The sequence below is a fragment of the Eleginops maclovinus genome, chromosome 13 (genome assembly GCF_036324505.1).
Source record: "Eleginops maclovinus isolate JMC-PN-2008 ecotype Puerto Natales chromosome 13, JC_Emac_rtc_rv5, whole genome shotgun sequence".
NCBI lineage: Eukaryota > Metazoa > Chordata > Actinopteri > Perciformes > Eleginopidae > Eleginops > Eleginops maclovinus.
Window position 1 is genome coordinate 1,899,589 of NC_086361.1, and position 17,973 is coordinate 1,917,561.

The 17,973-nt window shown below is 40.9% G+C and overlaps 2 protein-coding genes across 3 annotated transcripts in view; both read left to right on the plus strand.

The window, feature by feature from the left end:
• The window catches only part of LOC134874687 (major histocompatibility complex class I-related gene protein-like), a 30,000-nt gene extending 23,175 nt beyond the window's left edge, over positions 1-6,825 (plus strand). The window contains exons 3-6 of the mRNA XM_063898808.1: positions 1,082-1,360; positions 1,778-2,104; positions 2,419-2,507; positions 2,913-6,825. Coding sequence (XP_063754878.1) covers positions 1,082-1,360; positions 1,778-2,104; positions 2,419-2,507; positions 2,913-2,963 — 746 coding nt within the window. The 3' untranslated portion in view covers positions 2,964-6,825. The remainder of the gene's footprint in view (positions 1-1,081; positions 1,361-1,777; positions 2,105-2,418; positions 2,508-2,912) is intronic.
• A 5,632-nt stretch (positions 6,826-12,457) lies between these two features.
• On the plus strand, positions 12,458-15,293 carry LOC134874691 (uncharacterized). Of its 2 annotated transcripts, none has more exons than XM_063898815.1 (5): positions 12,458-12,719; positions 12,885-13,020; positions 13,126-13,338; positions 13,540-13,674; positions 13,860-15,293. In XM_063898815.1, the coding sequence occupies exons 1-5, from the start codon at positions 12,691-12,693 to the stop codon at positions 14,274-14,276; spliced, it is 930 nt and encodes a 309-aa protein (XP_063754885.1). In that variant the 5' UTR covers positions 12,458-12,690; the 3' UTR covers positions 14,277-15,293. The 2 variants fall into 2 exon arrangements, with proteins under 2 accessions (XP_063754885.1, XP_063754886.1); XM_063898816.1 differs by having other exon boundaries at positions 13,126-13,332.
• The last annotated feature ends 2,680 nt before the right edge of the window (positions 15,294-17,973 follow it).

The window sequence follows — 17,973 nt, forward strand, 5'->3', positions numbered from 1 at the left end:
ATGCTGCGGGCCTGGCGGCACGTTTGGGCATCAGGTCAGTCCGAGTGACCGGCCTCCTGCTGAGTGGTTGGAAACAGCAGCTCAGCGACCCAGAACTGGCACTGGCTGTTGCTTTCTGTAACGGACTTACTGAACCAAACGAAGATGACTCTTTTCCAGAGATACTTTGTGTTCCTGACGTCACATGTGATAGTTTTCTGTTAAGGTTTAATAATGTCACTGATTTTAAGTTTAGCACCATGTCCAACAAAAGGATGTATTATTTCATGACAAAAGTGTTAAACCAGAGCAGACTGCAGGGCCGAGTGGACACCCGGTGGAGAGCCCACCTGGCCCTGACTGAGACTCAGAGGCCTGAGTGGAGAGCGCTTTACAAGCCCCCGCTGACAAAGAGGCTTGGGCATCTACAGTGGAGGATTCTGCACGGCGCGGTTGCAGTCAATGCCTTTGTTTCAGTGATCAACCCAGCTGTTTCTGACACCTGTCCGTTCTGTGACCAAAGGGAAACCATCTTCCACTGTTTCTCAGGATGTGATCGACTCCTTTGTCTCTTCCAGTTACTGACCCAGATGTTTGTTTTGTTTGGTGAGATTTTTTCCCCCCAAGTGTTCATCCTTGGGTACAGGTACACCCAGAGACAAAAGGTGAAATGTCAGCTCCTGAATTTTTTGTTGGGCCAGGCCAAAATGGCCATCTACCTCAGCAGGAGACATAAAGTTGGGGACTCGATGGCCTGTGATGCTGTGCTGATCTTTAAATGCATGGTGAGAGCGAGGGTCAAAACTGATTTCAGTTATTTTCGTCTGACAGAAAATGTGGGGGAGTTTCAGAATATGTGGTGCTTTAAAATGCTTTGGTTTCAGTGGAGAATGATGAGCTGGTTTTCAATCAATTCCTGAATTGAAGTTGTTTTGAATTGTTTTTTTGTTTTGAATTGTTTTTTGTTCTGATGTGGTTTGTTTTGTTTAATTTATTTTTGAATAAAAGTGGTTTGAAAAATCAAAAAATCTCTCTCTCTCTCTCTCTCTCTCTCTCTCTCTCTCTCTCTCTCTCTCTCTCTCTCTCTCTCTCTCTCTCTCAGGTGTTCACGTTGTCCAGTTGATGAACGGTTGTGAATGGGATGATGAGACTGATGAGGATAAAAGTTTTGGTCAGTTCGGTTATAACGGAGAAGAGTTCATATCACTTGACCTGGAGAGAGGCACATGGAACGCTCTAAAACCAGTGGCTGTCAACATCAAACACATGTTGGAGCAAAAAAAACCTCTGATACCACTGTACAAGTACTACCTCACCCAGGAGTGTACTGAGTGGCTGAAGAAGTATGTGAACTATGGGAGGAGCTCTCTGCTGAGAACAGGTACAGTCTCAGGACCTGATGTAGTTTCATGGACTCAACAATGTTAATATGCCTCGTGTTTCTTCCAACAGTAACATACAGAGACCCTCTGTGTCTCAGTTTACACGTTTTCTTTTCCTCTCATGCTCTTCCCTCTCTATACCCCCTCTCTACCCCAATTTTCTCTGTCACTGTCCCGCACATTTATCTCCCACTCTTTCCCTCCATTTATTCTCTTCTTCTTTCTCCCCCCTTCTCTCTTTTTAACCCTACTTGCCATTCTCCCTTTCTAATCTCTCACTTCTTTCATCTGTCTACCCCCCCCCATCTGTCCCTTACTCCTCTTCTCATTACTAATGCATTACTTCAAAGTGATAATAATATAAACATGAAATAATCATAAATAAGCTTTAAACGGTCTCTCTCTCTACTCCCCAGACCTCCCCTCAGTGTCTCTCCTGCAGAAGTCTCCCTCCTCTCCAGTCGGATGCCACGCTACAGCTTTCTACCCGGACAGAGCCGTGATGTTCTGGAGGAAAGATGGAGAGGAGCTTCATGAAAACGTGGAACATGGAGAGATGCTCCCCAACCACGACGGATCCTTCCAGATGAGCGTAGACCTGAACATTTCTTCATTCCCAGCCGAAGACTGGAAGAAGTACCAATGTGTGTTTCATCACTCTGGTGGGGAGCACATCGTCACAGTACTGGACCCAGCAGAGATCAGGACCAACAACGATACAACTGGAATCACAAGTGCTGAAGGTTCAGTGTAACAGTCCTGCAGTTCCTTTTTACGTGTGACGGATTGTTTTTATGATTTTTACCACCGAATATAAACTAACATGACTTTTAAAATCACAATTCAGAGATTATAAGCACTGTATTGACTTATCTAATGGAAGCTTTTCAGTAAATCAGTCAGAATGAAGGTGTTAAACCGTACTCTGAGAGTTGGTGTAAAAACACAGTATGAGAGTGTCTGTATTGTGGTCTGGTTCACAGATTGATGTTCTTCTCCTCTAACCTGCTTCATCTGTTCAGGTTGTGAATAACTTTTGTTGTTTTCTGCTCAACAGGAGATCTCAGCTACATTTACATTATTGCTGCTGTGGCTGCTCTCGCCCTCATCGCTGTGATTGGATTTGTGGCTTACAAAAGAAAAAGGGTGAGACCAACACAGAATCATCGTCTCATAAATGTGTTCTCCAGATCTAGATTTTTGGCTTTGATGCTTATAACTAGATTGTTGAAGTGAAGTAAACATCCGCAGTAAGCTTTGCTTTAGCTCTTTGTGCAGTGTCATGATGATATGAGTAACATTTAGATTCAAGGTAAAGATGAAATAGTATTTATGTTTTGATACAACAACATATTTGCTTCCATTCTTCATACATACAGTTTAAAGTCAAGTTACTTGATATTGAGTGCTGTGGATGGTTATTGGGAATCTTTAGGGTTAGAGATACAAAGCTGTCCTTCCTACTGGTTTAATCTATGTCGTCAAGTGCATTTCTTGTACAAGGGACTGTGTATTAAATCATTTTTGAATTGACTTTGCTTTTCATTACAGCCAAACACATTCCATCTCCTGACCGCGGCTCTGAGCTCTCTGAGAAACTGAATCCAGATCCAAGATAAACCCACCCTGCACACAGCGAGGTGCTTCATCAACTATAAAATCCTGTTGTTAAACAAATCTGTCCTAAGATACAGAACCTCCTCTGATTCTGTATCTGCGGTAAAACCTTTGACACTTTGCTGCTAGGGTTAAAAAAAGCATAGTAGTTCCAAAAGTGTTTTATAAAACACTTAATTCTGGATATTTTGAATCATTGTTAATATGTTGCTTTGTGGAAAGTAAAATCTTCTTTACACATTATGGGAAGTTAGAAATGGGAAGAGGTTTTTTTTATATCACAGTAGTGAATTATTCTGAGTTGTATGTCATGAGTTGGACACATATTTTCATCTGGTTGTTACAGCTCTAAAATCATCCCTATAGAAACACAATCCCGGCAATATGAGCATCAGTAAAACAGGACGTTTTCCAGTTGTGAAAATAGTTTGTGTACTTGGGTGGTTGACGTGAACTCAAATCCAAAGTGAAAAAAATAATAATTCAAAAATATATGTCCAATGACATATAATTATATTCCCTTATATGTGAATAATTCAAAACTGAATGTGTCCATTTCTAATTCTTCATATATTTTGCATATTATTCACTTTTTGGTGTGGTAGTCCTAAAATGTGTCCACCGGTGCAACGACATAAAGAATGCCATTATTTAATTCAGAGAATGTTGGACAGGTAAGATAGATAAGCACAAGGCATATTAGTTTGTCCCAATTATATTTCCACATCAAACATACCCCCAACAAATTCAGAATTATGTTATTTATATACTATAAGATGTACACATAGAGACTTAACCCAAATGTCTGGGTTACATTCATTATAATTTGTATAAAACTCAAGGAATCTTCATTTCATCCTTAAAGCTGCATAGTGATGATATCATTGTTATACTATCCAACACTTTTTACATACATTTTTCATTAAAATACCTTTTCCCCTCACAATTCAATTTGTCGCACCACAGGACATTTTGTTGCACCGTTGGACAACAGAATACTAGTATGCCTATGTTGTGTACAGTCAAATTTATTATTTTAAATTCAGTCAAAACACAGGTAAAATATATATTTTTAATTGAAACGTTTATCCATATTCCGTCTTTGCACGAGGCGTTGATTCTTTCGCCTAAATGTATTTACTCTTCTTCTTTCAGCCTCAAGTTCCTTCATTAATTTCTCATTTTGTTTTTGTAGTTTCCGTAGTTCTTTGGTCATTTTAGTTTTTCTTCTTTTTTTGGGTGGAGTTTGGTTTCGGGGGGACTTCTCTGGTGTGCTACACAAAACGTGTACTGGTACTGGGACAGCATTGATCACTTCATGCAGAACCGGCCTTGCCACTGAGGCTCCATTGATAACTGGCCTTGCCACTGGGGGGTCATTGATCTCTTCAAATGGCTGGTCATGATCCTGAGGTGATTGTGGCGTAAGATCAAGGACAGCATTAGTGGCTTTTTCCCTTGCCCTACATCTCCGCTTTGACTCTCTCCATTTCTCTTGTAGCTTCTTCTGTGTTGCTGGCAACACAGACTTCACGCTTTGCTGAACGATTTTCCCGCATGCTTTCTTCTGCTGATATCTGTGGGAAAATTATGAAACCAACCATGAATATTGTGATATGATGGTGCATTAATAATGTCATGAAATGTTTTAATTCTTAGGCTAAAATAACTTGTGGTAACTGGTCAAATTTACTTTCTGCGTCTCTCTCTCAGCAAGTTCTCTTTCCTCTCAGAATCCGCATTCAGCCTCTCCCTAAACTTCCTGGACCTTTCCTTGGTGGTCATTTCAGCCTCTCTCTTTGGAAATCAAACTAGCTTTAACAAAACAGGGAAGGAAGGTTTGAGTTGTGTTGTCCTCAAATTCTGAGGTTAAGAGAAAATGCAAAAAGCTACTTAAATTAGTCATCAAAAGTAAGGAGAGGAGTAAGGAGCCAGAGAGGCAGGTTAGAAAGAAGGGAAGATGGAACAAGGGGGGGCTTGATAGAGAGGGAGTTTGGTGGGGAGAAGGGGGGGTTGGGGAACTTGAAGATGGAGGTAGGGGGTGAGAAAGAAGGAGAAGATTTGACGGGCCATCCAAAATGCAGCCGTCCATTAACCTCCATTCATTTTTAAGACTCAGATTATATCTCTTTTGCATATTTAAACTAATTATTCAATAAAACTTGTAATACAAAAAATGTTGGTTTACATGTTTGCTTTCACTATGTTAAGTTTCATTATGATATGAGTAAAGGAAAAAATAAGTGAAACTGACTTCATGTTGTACTATAGGACAGTGCGTTGCACCAGTGGACATTTTCAAAGTCAATGCTAGTTTGTGGCCTAGCTATATGAGAGACAATCTTCATCCTGAGTAACAGTGTTAAGGTTTACATTATTTTCAATGATCAATCAATATAAATTGCAAAAAATATTCAGATCAATACTTAAATTGCGTTGTACTAAAGGACTACCTTAAGACGACCAGTTCCAACACTGCACGGAAATAGTAATATTATGAAAATATTTGAGACAAAACTGACCTTGTGTACAGTCAGAGAACTTTTAATATTGACGAGAACGTTCACTCTCAAAACCGTTCCGGTATGGTACTGCACCTGGGGGGCGCTGGTGGGCCAGTGCAGAATGAATGTGGTCCTATGGAGCCCCACCCATAGATTCCTACATTTCTTTGGATATAATTTTTTTTTAAATCACTGCTATAGTTTTTTAAACATGGAATGGATAATCCTCACAAACGACACATAGCTAGTATTTTATATTCGCTTGATTTTGACTAAAATTAGGTTTTTGTAAATCGGATGACGTCATGCGTGATAAATTGCTTTACGGCACCTTGTGTCTCTCCTTCCCTTTCCTTTCCCTCGCAGCAACAGCTGCATACGATCGCAGCTGATTTGGCTCCGTGGGACCAGAGAACTTTTAATATTGACTGATTATATATTATTATTATTGATTATAAGCTGAAATAGGACAGTCCTTTTTGAGAATGTTTGCAATTAATTGCAGCACACTGACGGGGCATCTTTATCTTAATCAACTTTTTTTTACGGAATGTTTAATGTTTAATGTTCTAGAAAGCGGGATTTATCCTTAAGGTAGCAATATAGCAATATCGAACATACGCTCAAGGTAAGAAAACAAACACATGCTCGTAATCAGTTAACTTTCAAATTTATTTTTACAATACAATGTATGTGTGTGGTAGGATCAGTACATCCAAAGTTGACCATAATCAAATAAAAAAGTTCGATTGTAATGTCCTTTCAGAGTCCTCCTTAAGAGCTTTCTTCTTCTCTTTTAACGGCGGTTGGCACCTTAAGAGCGTTGTTGATGTTCTGTGGACAGGTACCACAAAGCGTATTCTTCGGTCGTAACCAGTCGTGAGTTCTTCTTTGACCAATCGGCTTTCATTAGCCAGATGCTAGCAGAACCTGGGTCGCAACTGCCCAACCTGTAAGAAAACAAAAGGCTATGACCCCCAGATTATTCCACTTTTGACGAAAAATCCCTGTCGACCTCTCGGAAACCACAGTAGTATTTTGGATTTTGTAGACGATATGCTAGGAGAATGATGTAGCTAGCCGCCTAGCTCCATAGGGGTCCATGTATTCTGCACTCGCCCGCGATCGCCCCCTAGGTGAACTGCAGCCAAATTCGGTACAATGGGGGTGAATAGAGAGTGAAGGGGCTTTCCGTAGACGGGCTTTGGTACAGTCAAAGCCCGGAGGACTCTGAAAGGACATTACAATCGAACTTTTTTATTTGATTATGGTCAACTTTGGATGTACTGATCCTACCACACACATACATTGTATTGTAAAAATAAATTTGAAAGTTAACTGATTACGAGCATGTGTTTGTTTTCTTACCTTGAGCGTATGTTCGATATTGCTATATTGCTACCTTAAGGATAAATCCCGCTTTCTAGAACATTAAACATTAAACATTCCGTAAAAAAAAGTTGATTAAGATAAAGATGCCGCGTCAGTGTGCTGCAAAAATTCTCAAAAAGGACTGTCCTATTTCAGCTTCCCCAAGGATGATGAAAGGTAACATGTTTTCCTTCTATATTCAGTTATATCTGTACTATATGCAGCCTATCTGCGCTCGGCTTCGCAAGAAAGCCGGTATTTAAAAAATTTGGAGGGAAAATCTGCGCAATTGTCAATGCCTGAAGGAAGTTGACAAATGTGACTAGAGACATCACTGATTGTACTTTGCTCAATTACTTCATAAACACAGGTCTGCGAATAATTTGTCAAATGCTAAAGGAGGTGTGCCTTCAGGGTAATCTTAGGATTGATTGCCCATCATCATCCTAACACAGACAAAAAAAAAGCATGCATCAGCCTTGTAACTGGACTGATTTTAATGACTTTTATTTAAAACACAAACACATACACACACCACCCAGAAACATGCCAGCTAAATGAGGCGATCTCAATTACATAATTTACAATGTGCAGGCTAAGGGCCGAGATCAGAATATGGAACAGGGACGGGGGCCTCTCCATGAAAAAGGTGGCAGAGAAAAAAAAATGTCAGCATTTAGGAGCTCAACACATGGTCTTCATGGATGTCATTACTCCATACATAGATAACATACACATATATATACACACATACATACATACATATATATAGATACATAGATAAATACATACAACTGCAGACTTCAAAGCCTTCGTGAATGAGAGATTACAAGAACAGAACAGAAGAAAGTAATACCCAATTCATTGTACCCAATTGAAACGTGCAAAAACACCTATACAGCTAAAAACTTAAATGAAGGGGATGATGTGAGCGGTCTAAAATAGGAGAGAGCAATTTAACAAGAGAACATAGAGAAGAGAACACACACACACACACACACACACACACACACACACACACACACACACACACACACACACACACACACACACACACACACACACACACACACACACACACACACACAAAACAATACAGCAAACAAAGTTGTGGCTGAACAGAAACGGAATGAAAACCAAGACACCTACAACAGAACACAGGTCCAAAAAGACTACATTTAATCAGATTTCACTTTCAGGAGGAAAAGATGGCTCATTAATATCAGAAGGGCTGACCTCAGACTTAGTCTGTCCCATGCAGAAATGATGCAGGGAGGATATGTGGTGTGTGAGCTACATTTTGAGGAGCGCTTTCTTCGAAAAGTGAGTTGTGCTGGTGTGTAACATTAGTGAAACATTTTTAGTCAACAGTGACATTACTGTCCTTGACGATGTCCTTCATGTTCTGTACTAGTCTAATGGAAGAAAAGCACTCACACAAGAAGCCATCCCCACATTGGTGAACTGTGGAAACCCACCACTGCTTGCCTCTCCTCCTCTGAAAAGGCAGAGAATCAACAGAGGTAAGATGACAATAAACGATGAGTTAACAGAGTTCATAAATTATCATGACAGACTGACTAATATTAACATTTATAAACTTTCAAAAGATGAAAAGAATAAGGTGCAGGAAAGGGAAATTGTAGCTCTTGAAGGAGCTCTTGAAGTACAAGGGACAGAAGAAGGCACTGAAGGAGAAAGAACAGAGGAAAGGGCAAATACACAAAAAGGGACAGATGAAAAGAGAGAGAAAGGACCAGAGGAGGAGCAGTTAAGACAGGTAACCATCTCAGTGAGCAGATTCTGGAAGAAAAACAAGAAAAATGAGGTTGAATTGTTCAATGACGTAGCATTTCACTATTCAGTTATGAAGTTATGCCTTCGTGTCTTTTATAGAGAATTAAAGAACTGGAGGCTGAGGTGGCGCTGCTTAAAAGAAAGGGTGCAGGTCAAAAGGCAAACGCAAAGCGTAAAAAGTCGAAGGGACGAAAGGCTAAACAGTCAAAGTAAGGCCAACAAAACAATAAGGGCAGAATTCTTCCATTTGCAAAAGTTCAAAAGTGCATAGCTGTGTGCTTTTCAGCCTGCACGCATTTTGCAAAAGTCCTAAGTCTGTTGCAAGAATACACAACTGGCCTTATGACATTTTAGTCACAGACTAACTTGACCTAAAAGGTGTGCAGGTAAGCACATCGGAAAATTCTGCCCTAAGTTAATAAGATGAGGTTTCATTAGTGTAAGTAAAACACAGTCACAGAATAAGGTGTACAATTACAGAGTACCCACTTGAAGTCAAACTTAAAAATGCCCTAACTTTTCCATTCCTTTTCCTGATCTGAATTTCTATTACTTTTTCCTGTATATGTCATATACACAAAATGTATTACCAAAGGTCTACAACAGCATAAAGGTTTTGACTTTTGGAAATAGTATAATGTAGCTGTACACACTTGTTTTTTGGACTTAACATTTTCTCCCCATGTAGCCTTAAAGAGATCCTGCCCAACTGCTCAGAAAAGTGCCGTGATTTCATCCGGGCCCAGCTGTCAGAGGCAGGGAAAAAGGGTAGAGGGAGGAGATTTGGAAGGACTCTGAAGGAAATGGGGCTGCAAATTCTACACAGCAGCCCTAAGAATTACAGATATTTGCGCAGTATTTTTGCACTGCCCTCACCTACAACTCTTCACAGATTCGTTACGGCACGAGTCGGATACTTCTCTGTAAGAAAGATGTTATTTCAATAAACATTTTGCAATAAGTCATGTGAGACATTATCATTGTAGAGACCAAATTTAGAAAAATGTATAAAACAGACAATCCCAATGAAGATTTCAAGAATACAAGGTTTTGTCTGATATGGCGCACTTGCACACTGACTAGATCTAAACCCTGTACTGTAGATAATCTATATATTATATAAATATTGCAAGGATGCATCTAGATTTCTAGGCTACAACAATAATACACATTATAGACCTATATCAAATCAGAACAGTGTGAGAAACTAGTGATGTTCTGTGGGAGATGGATGGATAGATTTTCAGTTCAATTCATCTTCCTCTCCTCTGATCGGTATCCAATTTAGATTTTGGCTTTTTTCAAAGTAAATGAAGAACTTACACATTGATCTCCAACTCTGATTACATCCCAAACAGCCAGGTTACCTCCATGGGATTCTCGCCCAGATGAAACTGAAGGTCTCTTCTATGACATCTGCCGAGAGGCTATGCACACTAATTTTTGACGAAATGGCCATAAAAAGGCAGTTCGATTACAACAGAAAAACGGACACTATTTATGGGGTGTCCGCTAACGGAAATGCCGCCAAGCAGGCAATGGTCCTGATGACCAGGGGAATCCTGGGGAAGTGGAAGCAGGTAAGCTACAACAATTTATATTCTATTCCATTACTGAGAATGGAATCATTCATTATGTGAGAAACATACCTAACAAGCACTTTCCCAATGTCTTCCAGCCAATTGGATACTTCTTTTCCTCCAGCTCCATGCTGTCGGAGGAGATTGCAGACACCATCAGGGGAGCCATTCACCACCTGCAGGCTATAGGCCTGACAGTACGTACAGTACAATGAACACACAACTCAGAACCATCTCTTTTGCATAACATACAGCTTTCACCTTTATCCTTACCATGCATTGATACTTTTCTACATGTTAGGTTCAGGCAATTGTGTGTGACCAAGCCACCACCAATGTCCGGGCCTTACACCTGCTTGGGGCCACTCTAGACCCTCAGGGGGGGGGGGGGTGACTCCCACTGTGTGGAGGCAGAAGGGCTGAAAATTCCCATCATCTTTGATGTCCCTCATCTCATTAAGTCCATCAGGAATAATTTCCACAAGCATGGCCTGAAGGTAAGAACTTTACTTAAAGCAAGCAACATTTGAAATGTGGCTTAAAATGTGAGTGAGTGGATACATAAATAAAATGTACTTACCTTTTTCAGACGGAGGGAATAAATGTTCTTTGGCGCCACATCGCCAATTTCTATGAGATCGATCGGCAGCACACGATCCGAATGGCTCCCAAGCTCACACACAAGCACATCCATCTCCCAGCTTTTTCAAAGATGAGAGTGAGCTTGGCCACTCAGATATTCAGCCATTCAGTCTCTGCTGGTATGGTTCAGACACATCTTCACTTTCAGACACATTCCACTCACTTTTCCATTTCACTCACAAAACTTACCATAGTTGCATCTTCTCTCCCAGGAATCACTCCAATGGTCACACTCAACTCGACTCCCACCTGAGGCCAAGGGCACCGCGGACTTCATTGACAAAGTCAACAGACTTTTTGACGTCCTAAATTCAAGGTAGAGCGTGAAAAGATAACTGCTGTTTACCACCTTCAGGGGGTGGAGTGGGTGAGCAGGGCTGGCCAGTATAGAGCTCCTGCGGTCACGTGACTTTTGGTTGGGAGCCACCATTTTGGCAGTCAACATGACCACCGGTGCCAGTGTTTTCTTACCGAGCGAGTATACTTCTCATTTTAATTCAAGTGAAATTCGGCTTTATAGTACAAAATTAGAGAGATTAAATATAAGCGACCCATATAATTCACCCGGTGTGCTTTTCAAGAGCATAACCTCCTGCTCTGAAGACGATGTACCCGACTTGCGCTACGCAGACATCCACAGCTATCTTGTAAGCTTTCCATCAGTGTACTCAGGAGACTCCCTCAGAGCGTACAAAAGCTTGGAGGCTTACAAATGGTGTCAGTCCGGCTTCGTAAACAACATTCAACTGTGGAGTCTTACATCCAAAAACTTCGGCATCATCACTGCAAGGGTAAGTATTAAATTATTCCAGTTTGATAGGCAGTGTCACGTTAGCAGATATCTTTGCCTGCTCTACTTTGTGCAGTTTAGCCTTCTGCCTTCTGTTAAAAACCTCCAGTCTCGTTTTATGTCTCCTCTTCTCTGGAGATGGAAGGTAATCGAAAATTGAGGGGATAAAATCCGGACTCAACGGATTATCACTCTTTCTCCCTACAAAATAAGAAGGAATATTTCAACACGGGTTTGTTTACCACTAGCTTGCTACAAGCTAACTTGCTAACTGGCTAGGCTGCGCCAGAGCCACACTTGTTGAGTTAAAAAGGGACATCACAGTGTCCGTTAGCTATAATAACTGGGTGCTACTTCTTAAATTAAACTAATTAAATTTAATTAAACTGACCAGAAACTTTTTGTAGCATTGTACTGTATTCCTTCACCCACCTGATATGAAGTGATCACTGCATAAGCGAAAGCCAACGGCCGGGGGGTCCCATCTTTCAGTCTTTTTCTGAAGGCTCCTGGCTCTTTTAATCGCTCCAATCCACTTCTCCCTCCTCTCCGCGTCTTTAGGAATGCGATAATACGATACACCTTTCTTTTTCCCACGCCTATTTGTGCAACCTGGTGCACAGCAGTTATCCACCATCCTTGACAGTCTGCCAGTGCCTGTCAATTTACTGCCGCGATGACTGCCAAAATGGCTGCCCCTGTCGTATCTCGTCACGTGACCAGCATATATGACATCATCTGCAGGAGCTCTATAGAGCCTAGACTGTTCAGTGTTCTGGCCCCTGCCACCAGCTGGCCTTCCTGATGAGCTTGTCCACTCTGTTTTTGTGAAAAAGCTTCAAATAGCTCCAGACACATCTCTGTTAGCACAAAATAACCATAAATCACGTTCATACCTTTGTAACCATTTATTCGCCTGTCTCACTGATGCCATGTCTTTATAAACAAGATCTGTTAGGGACTCTAACCCGTGGAGGAGGCCCCTTGGTGCTGGAAATCAGGAGAAGGAGACCTTCCTGGCCAGCTCCATGGGTTGGATAGCAGGATGGCAGTTCAGGTAGATCTTCAAAAAATCTAGTGAAAAAGTAAACAAATAAACAAACATGGCACAGACATCCTTTTAACTATATGAACTATTGAAGTATATGAACTATTAATTCTCCCCAAATATTAAACTGATCCCCAACAATTAAACTGATCCCCCTTTCACTCACCACTAAAGGTCCAAGCGCAAACCTCCTTGCCAGAATGGCTTGATCACCACCATCAGGAGCATTCTGTACATTGCAAAGCAATGTACCACAGCTGCTGGCCTGAAATATTTGTGCACCTCCAAGCTCAACCAGGACTGCATTCAGGTAATCCAGTGGATACCTGAACTTAAACATACAACATAATTAAGACCAGAGAGCAGCATTAAGCAATTAAAATCACTAACAACCTTCTCCTTCTGTTGTGAGTAGAACCTTTTCTCTCTGATCCGTGGCAAAGGAGGGCACAAATACAATCCAAGCGCCATGGAATTCACGGCAGCATTAAGGGGGCTGAGTGTGTCGCATATCATGACATCACTGTCGAACACCTCCAACTGTGAGGAAGATGCCGGATTTCCTCTTCTGGCCAACCTTCAACTCGCAGCTCCACCTTCCAGGACCAATGAGGATATGGAGGTGCAGGTCATTGTAGACAACATTGTTATTATGATAACAATAACTATGGGTCAGGAATAATACAAAGTAAAATACAAATATAATGATACAAACTACACTGATATATAACTAAAATATAAATGCACAGGCTACAATGTGCAATACAACCTAAATATGCCCTTGCATGTCTTGCGTGTGAATTAACATTACTTCCACTTACCTCCATAGAGTGAAATGTTACCTCAGCCCACCACTCCATCCCCCGGGGACCACAATCCAGCCACCCTCACTCTCCAGCCCAAAACACTGCCTACAGAGGGGACCACTGAGGAAATGGTGGCGCAGGATATTGTGGAGGACCAGGTCATCTGATTATACAACCAACACACAGTCACTGCATTTCACTTGCATAAAATCCTAACTAACTACATTATCAATACACTGATATATTATTAAAATATAAATGCAAATTGACAAGCTACAATATGCAATACATCCTATATATGCTCTTACATGTAAACTAAGATTTTTTCCGCTTACCTCCATAGACCATTGGTGACTGTATCCTCGAAGAGGGGCTATTTTATGTTGCCGGCTGGTTGGTCAGGATGCTGCAGAAGGATCAAGCCATCCAGGTCTGTCATCACTGTGAAGTGCTGCTGCTGGGCTCCACACTGCATGATCACAGTTACGCGTCTCCACAGGAGCACCCATTTCTGGAAGCCAAACGCTTCACTCCCAACGCGAATTTGATGAGGCCTTCAACCAGGTTCTTTAATGCGGTGAGGGATCTGGAGGAGGCATTTGGAAGAAACATCAATACCTTCTGGCCAAAGAGTGGGGTACGACAGAACCTTGAGAAGACACTGGAGGGAACAGAGGCCTTCAAAGAGTTCCACAGAGACCACCCGGAACATGCCCTTTTAATCGAGGAAATCTCGATTAAAAAAATGTACAATGTGTAGGCTGGGGGCAGAGATCCGGATAAGAAACAGGGGCCTCTCTGCCATCAACGAGAAAAAGGTGGCAGAAAAAAAAGTATCTACATTTACAAGTTAATTAATACAGTATAAATAAATGAATGCAGGCTTGTTTTTGACTAGTCTGCAACAAACCATATCAACCTTTCTGTGTCTTTTCTCTTGAAGGTTTTTTTGTTTTAACTGCTTTGATAACAGTAGCTCGTCATGTCTATGACTGGTGTAAGTTACACAGAACTATGAGCATGTACATGAATGATATGTGAATGTGACAGAGATAAAATGATAAGGTCACATGGCGCCGGGAGCACGAAGATCTATGCATCTCGTCAAATATCGTTTAGCTTTAGCCTAGCTCCCATTTCTGATCTCACTTACAACTTTGGATGGATGACTAAAACAATATGTTAACATTATATAATCGACAAACTGTTTTCATACACGCTTGTATTAACTCGTCAGCATCATACTTTCACCAGTTAACCACACACTTTTATTGTCAAAGCTTTTTTTTTCTGCTGACCATATCTAACGTTAGCAAAGTTCCCTCTGGTAATAGTACTCACAGTGCTAATATAGCCAACTGAAGCAACCAAATAACGTATTTTTTCAAAAACGACATATTCACATCAGAAAGTCTTCATTAACACTTAATTGTTTGTTAAGATTTGTAAATTATGAGTATCAAATAATGTCACACCTTTTCAAAACATGTAGAGCCGAGTTCAAATCAGTCCCACGGAGCCAAATCAGCTGCGATCGTATGCAGCTGTTGCTGCGAGGGAAAGGAAAGGGAAGGAGAGACACAAGGTGCCGTAAAGCAATTTATCACGCATGACGTCATCCGATTTACAAAAACCTAATTTTAGTCAAAATCAAGCGAATATAAAATACTAGCTATGTGTCGTTTGTGAGGATTATCCATTCCATGTTTAAAAAACTATAGCAGTGATTTAAAAAAAAATTATATCCAAAGAAATGTAGGAATCTATGGGTGGGGCTCCATAGGACCACATTCATTCTGCACTGGCCCACCAGCGCCCCCCAGGTGCAGTACCATACCGGAACGGTTTTGAGAGTGAACGTTCTCGTCAATATTAAAAGTTCTCTGGTACAGTCCATGTGCTCCAGTGATGTCTTCTGTACTTCCTGGTTCTGGAAGGACCCCTCTCAGTAATGGGGTGGTCACATTAATGCCTGTTTTATATCTACATAATGCCGTTGCTCCAGGAGGACACCAGTTTTGTGGACAAAATGTAATGTGTCATAATAACTCTACATAGGGACCTTAACACTTATAACCTCTAGATTCATTAAGTAAACACTCGTATGACATGCATTCAAGTATTTTAATGTATTTAGATTAATTTCTCATTAAATTACAGACGTTTTAAGATAAGTAATTCTACCGTGGACAGTTGCACCGGTGGACAAATGGAATGTTCAAAGCAGAATATTTGCATAGTTGAAGAACAATACTCATTGTTTGCAGATGGATTAGATGTAGAAGAATGAAATGCATATAAAAAACATGAATTTTAATTAAATATTATAAAATTTTAGTTATTTTGTCACTGTGGACACAAAAATTGAGCGTCACGTCAACCACCCACTTATCCAGAACTCTAAATAATAATGTATGACTTTGTGGTTTTCTGAACTAATCAGGAATATGTTGCTTTTGTTTCATAAGATGTTTTATCTTTTTCTCATAGTTCTGTTTTGATTTGATCCTCAAAGGGTTGTGGGATGTTTAAGCCTTTCAGCACACTAATGTAAATATTCCTGTAGATATTTCCTGCAAGTGTTTAGTGACAATTGAGATTTTCTCTTAGTTTTATAAACTGAATTCATTGAACTGTGATGCTCAAACTCACTTCTGTGTTGGGCTAGGTTTGAGTATCAAAATAACTGCAGTGCTATCATTTTTTTGCATTTTCTTCATTTGTTCGCTTTTCAAAAAAGACCAGTTTTTTCCACATTTGTGTCTTTTTGTGATTTTACTTGTTGATTACACGTATGTGACTGTAGAGTAATACAAATACTGTAGCTACATTTAGTTTTCTGCTCTCAATTTGTACACTAATCATTGATCTTTATAACATTTGTGTGAAGAAGACATGAGCGTTACTGGATATGGATGACTGACATTGTCTAAAAATAACAGACCTTCAAATTTGTAACTTGTTCAGTAAGATTTTAATCATAATGAATAATATTCTATAGAAGTGACAAACCCTTTCTTTTGCCAACAACAGTTAGGCTAGGCAGGTCTCTGCTGCCTGGAGACCCCAGAGTGTCTTGAAACGCCCCTGCCTGACATGAGGAGAGATGTGAAAAGATATGTTAAAACACAACTACTGCAACCAGGCCATTGGAGTTGCGGTGTGCCACTCACAAAAGTTAAGGTATATCGCCTCACCTCTAGTGTATTAACAGTAATCAAAATCAATCAATCAAATGTAGGTACATTTAGCTTGATAGTTTAATATACTTAAGTAATTGGGCTTTTGAACACATGTATATTGTGTAACATATTTGAACTCACCTACAATTGGAGCAGCGTCGCACTTAATGGGAGCAGTGATGCTGCCCTTTGGACTGAAGGATGGCTGGCAGGTCAGGAGTAAATTTGGTGGTTGAGATGCGAAGGACATCACAGAGATGGCTGTCGGTCATTTTGGTTCGCAATCTGCTCTTGTTCAGAGTTAACAGAAAATGTTTGCTCGCATATGTATGTGGTGCCAAACAGACTCGTCATTGTTTTTGCGTGGCGTCGCATCAGAAGAAACTTGGCCTTTTCCAAGCTCTGGTAGAAGTCGGGTAGGGAGAGGAGCTGATGTTGATTCTTCAGAGAATCATCACACTGCATTTCGATTAGTTCTAATTGCAGACTCTCTTCCAATTCTTCTGCATCCATCAAGAAGGGAGTTGAGAACAGCTTGATTTCTTTCTCAATTACAGAAAAAGCATGGAAGCGCTGATTGAATTCTGTCGAGATGTGATCACATACACATATTTCCCCTTTTTAGCAGAAAGGTCGGCCTTTGGATGAGCACATTTCATTTCGGACAGCGTAGGAAAGTGCACAAGGTTGAAGTTGCGTATTTGTGTCTCAAAAAGACGAAGCTTCACACAGAATGCTTTCATGTGTGCATAGCGTTGTGGTACAAGCTGGTCTTTGCCTTGTAGGCTCTTGTTCGGTGAGTTAAGATGACCAGTAAGATCAACTAGAAAGCCCAGGTGTGCCAACCATAGAGGATCACTCAGTTCATGAAGAGGTCAGTCCTTCTCTTTCAAAAACTGGTTAGTTTCTGATCTCAGGGAATAACACCGCTTCAGCACGGAGCCGCGACTAAGCCAGCGCACATCACAGTGATAGACATTCAGATAGGAAAGCTTGAAATTCTCTGTGGTAAAACCCTCGTGCTCAAATTATATTGACAGTTTTCGCAACTGTGGTCATCACATCGCCCCGCTGGACTGTCTTGGCACAGAGAGCTTGTTGGTGGATGATACAGTGCAATTTAACAGCCTCGCCTCCACTCTCTCGCACCTTGTCGCACACCATAGATGCCATTGCTTTGCGCGTGCATGTCATAGCTGGAGTCCCACCCGTTGCAACTCTACACAGCTTGTCCCATTTAAGTCCCATCTTGTCAATTGCGCCTGACACGGTGTT

Coding starts and splice junctions, on each gene's coding strand:
- LOC134874691 (XM_063898815.1), top strand. CDS start 12,691: ATGGGTTGGATAGCAGGATGGCAGTTCAG. Junction 12,720..12,884: donor ATAGCAGGATGGCAGTTCAG/GTAGATCTTCAA, acceptor TCACCACTAAAG/GTCCAAGCGCAAACCTCCTT. Junction 13,021..13,125: donor TCAACCAGGACTGCATTCAG/GTAATCCAGTGG, acceptor TGTTGTGAGTAG/AACCTTTTCTCTCTGATCCG.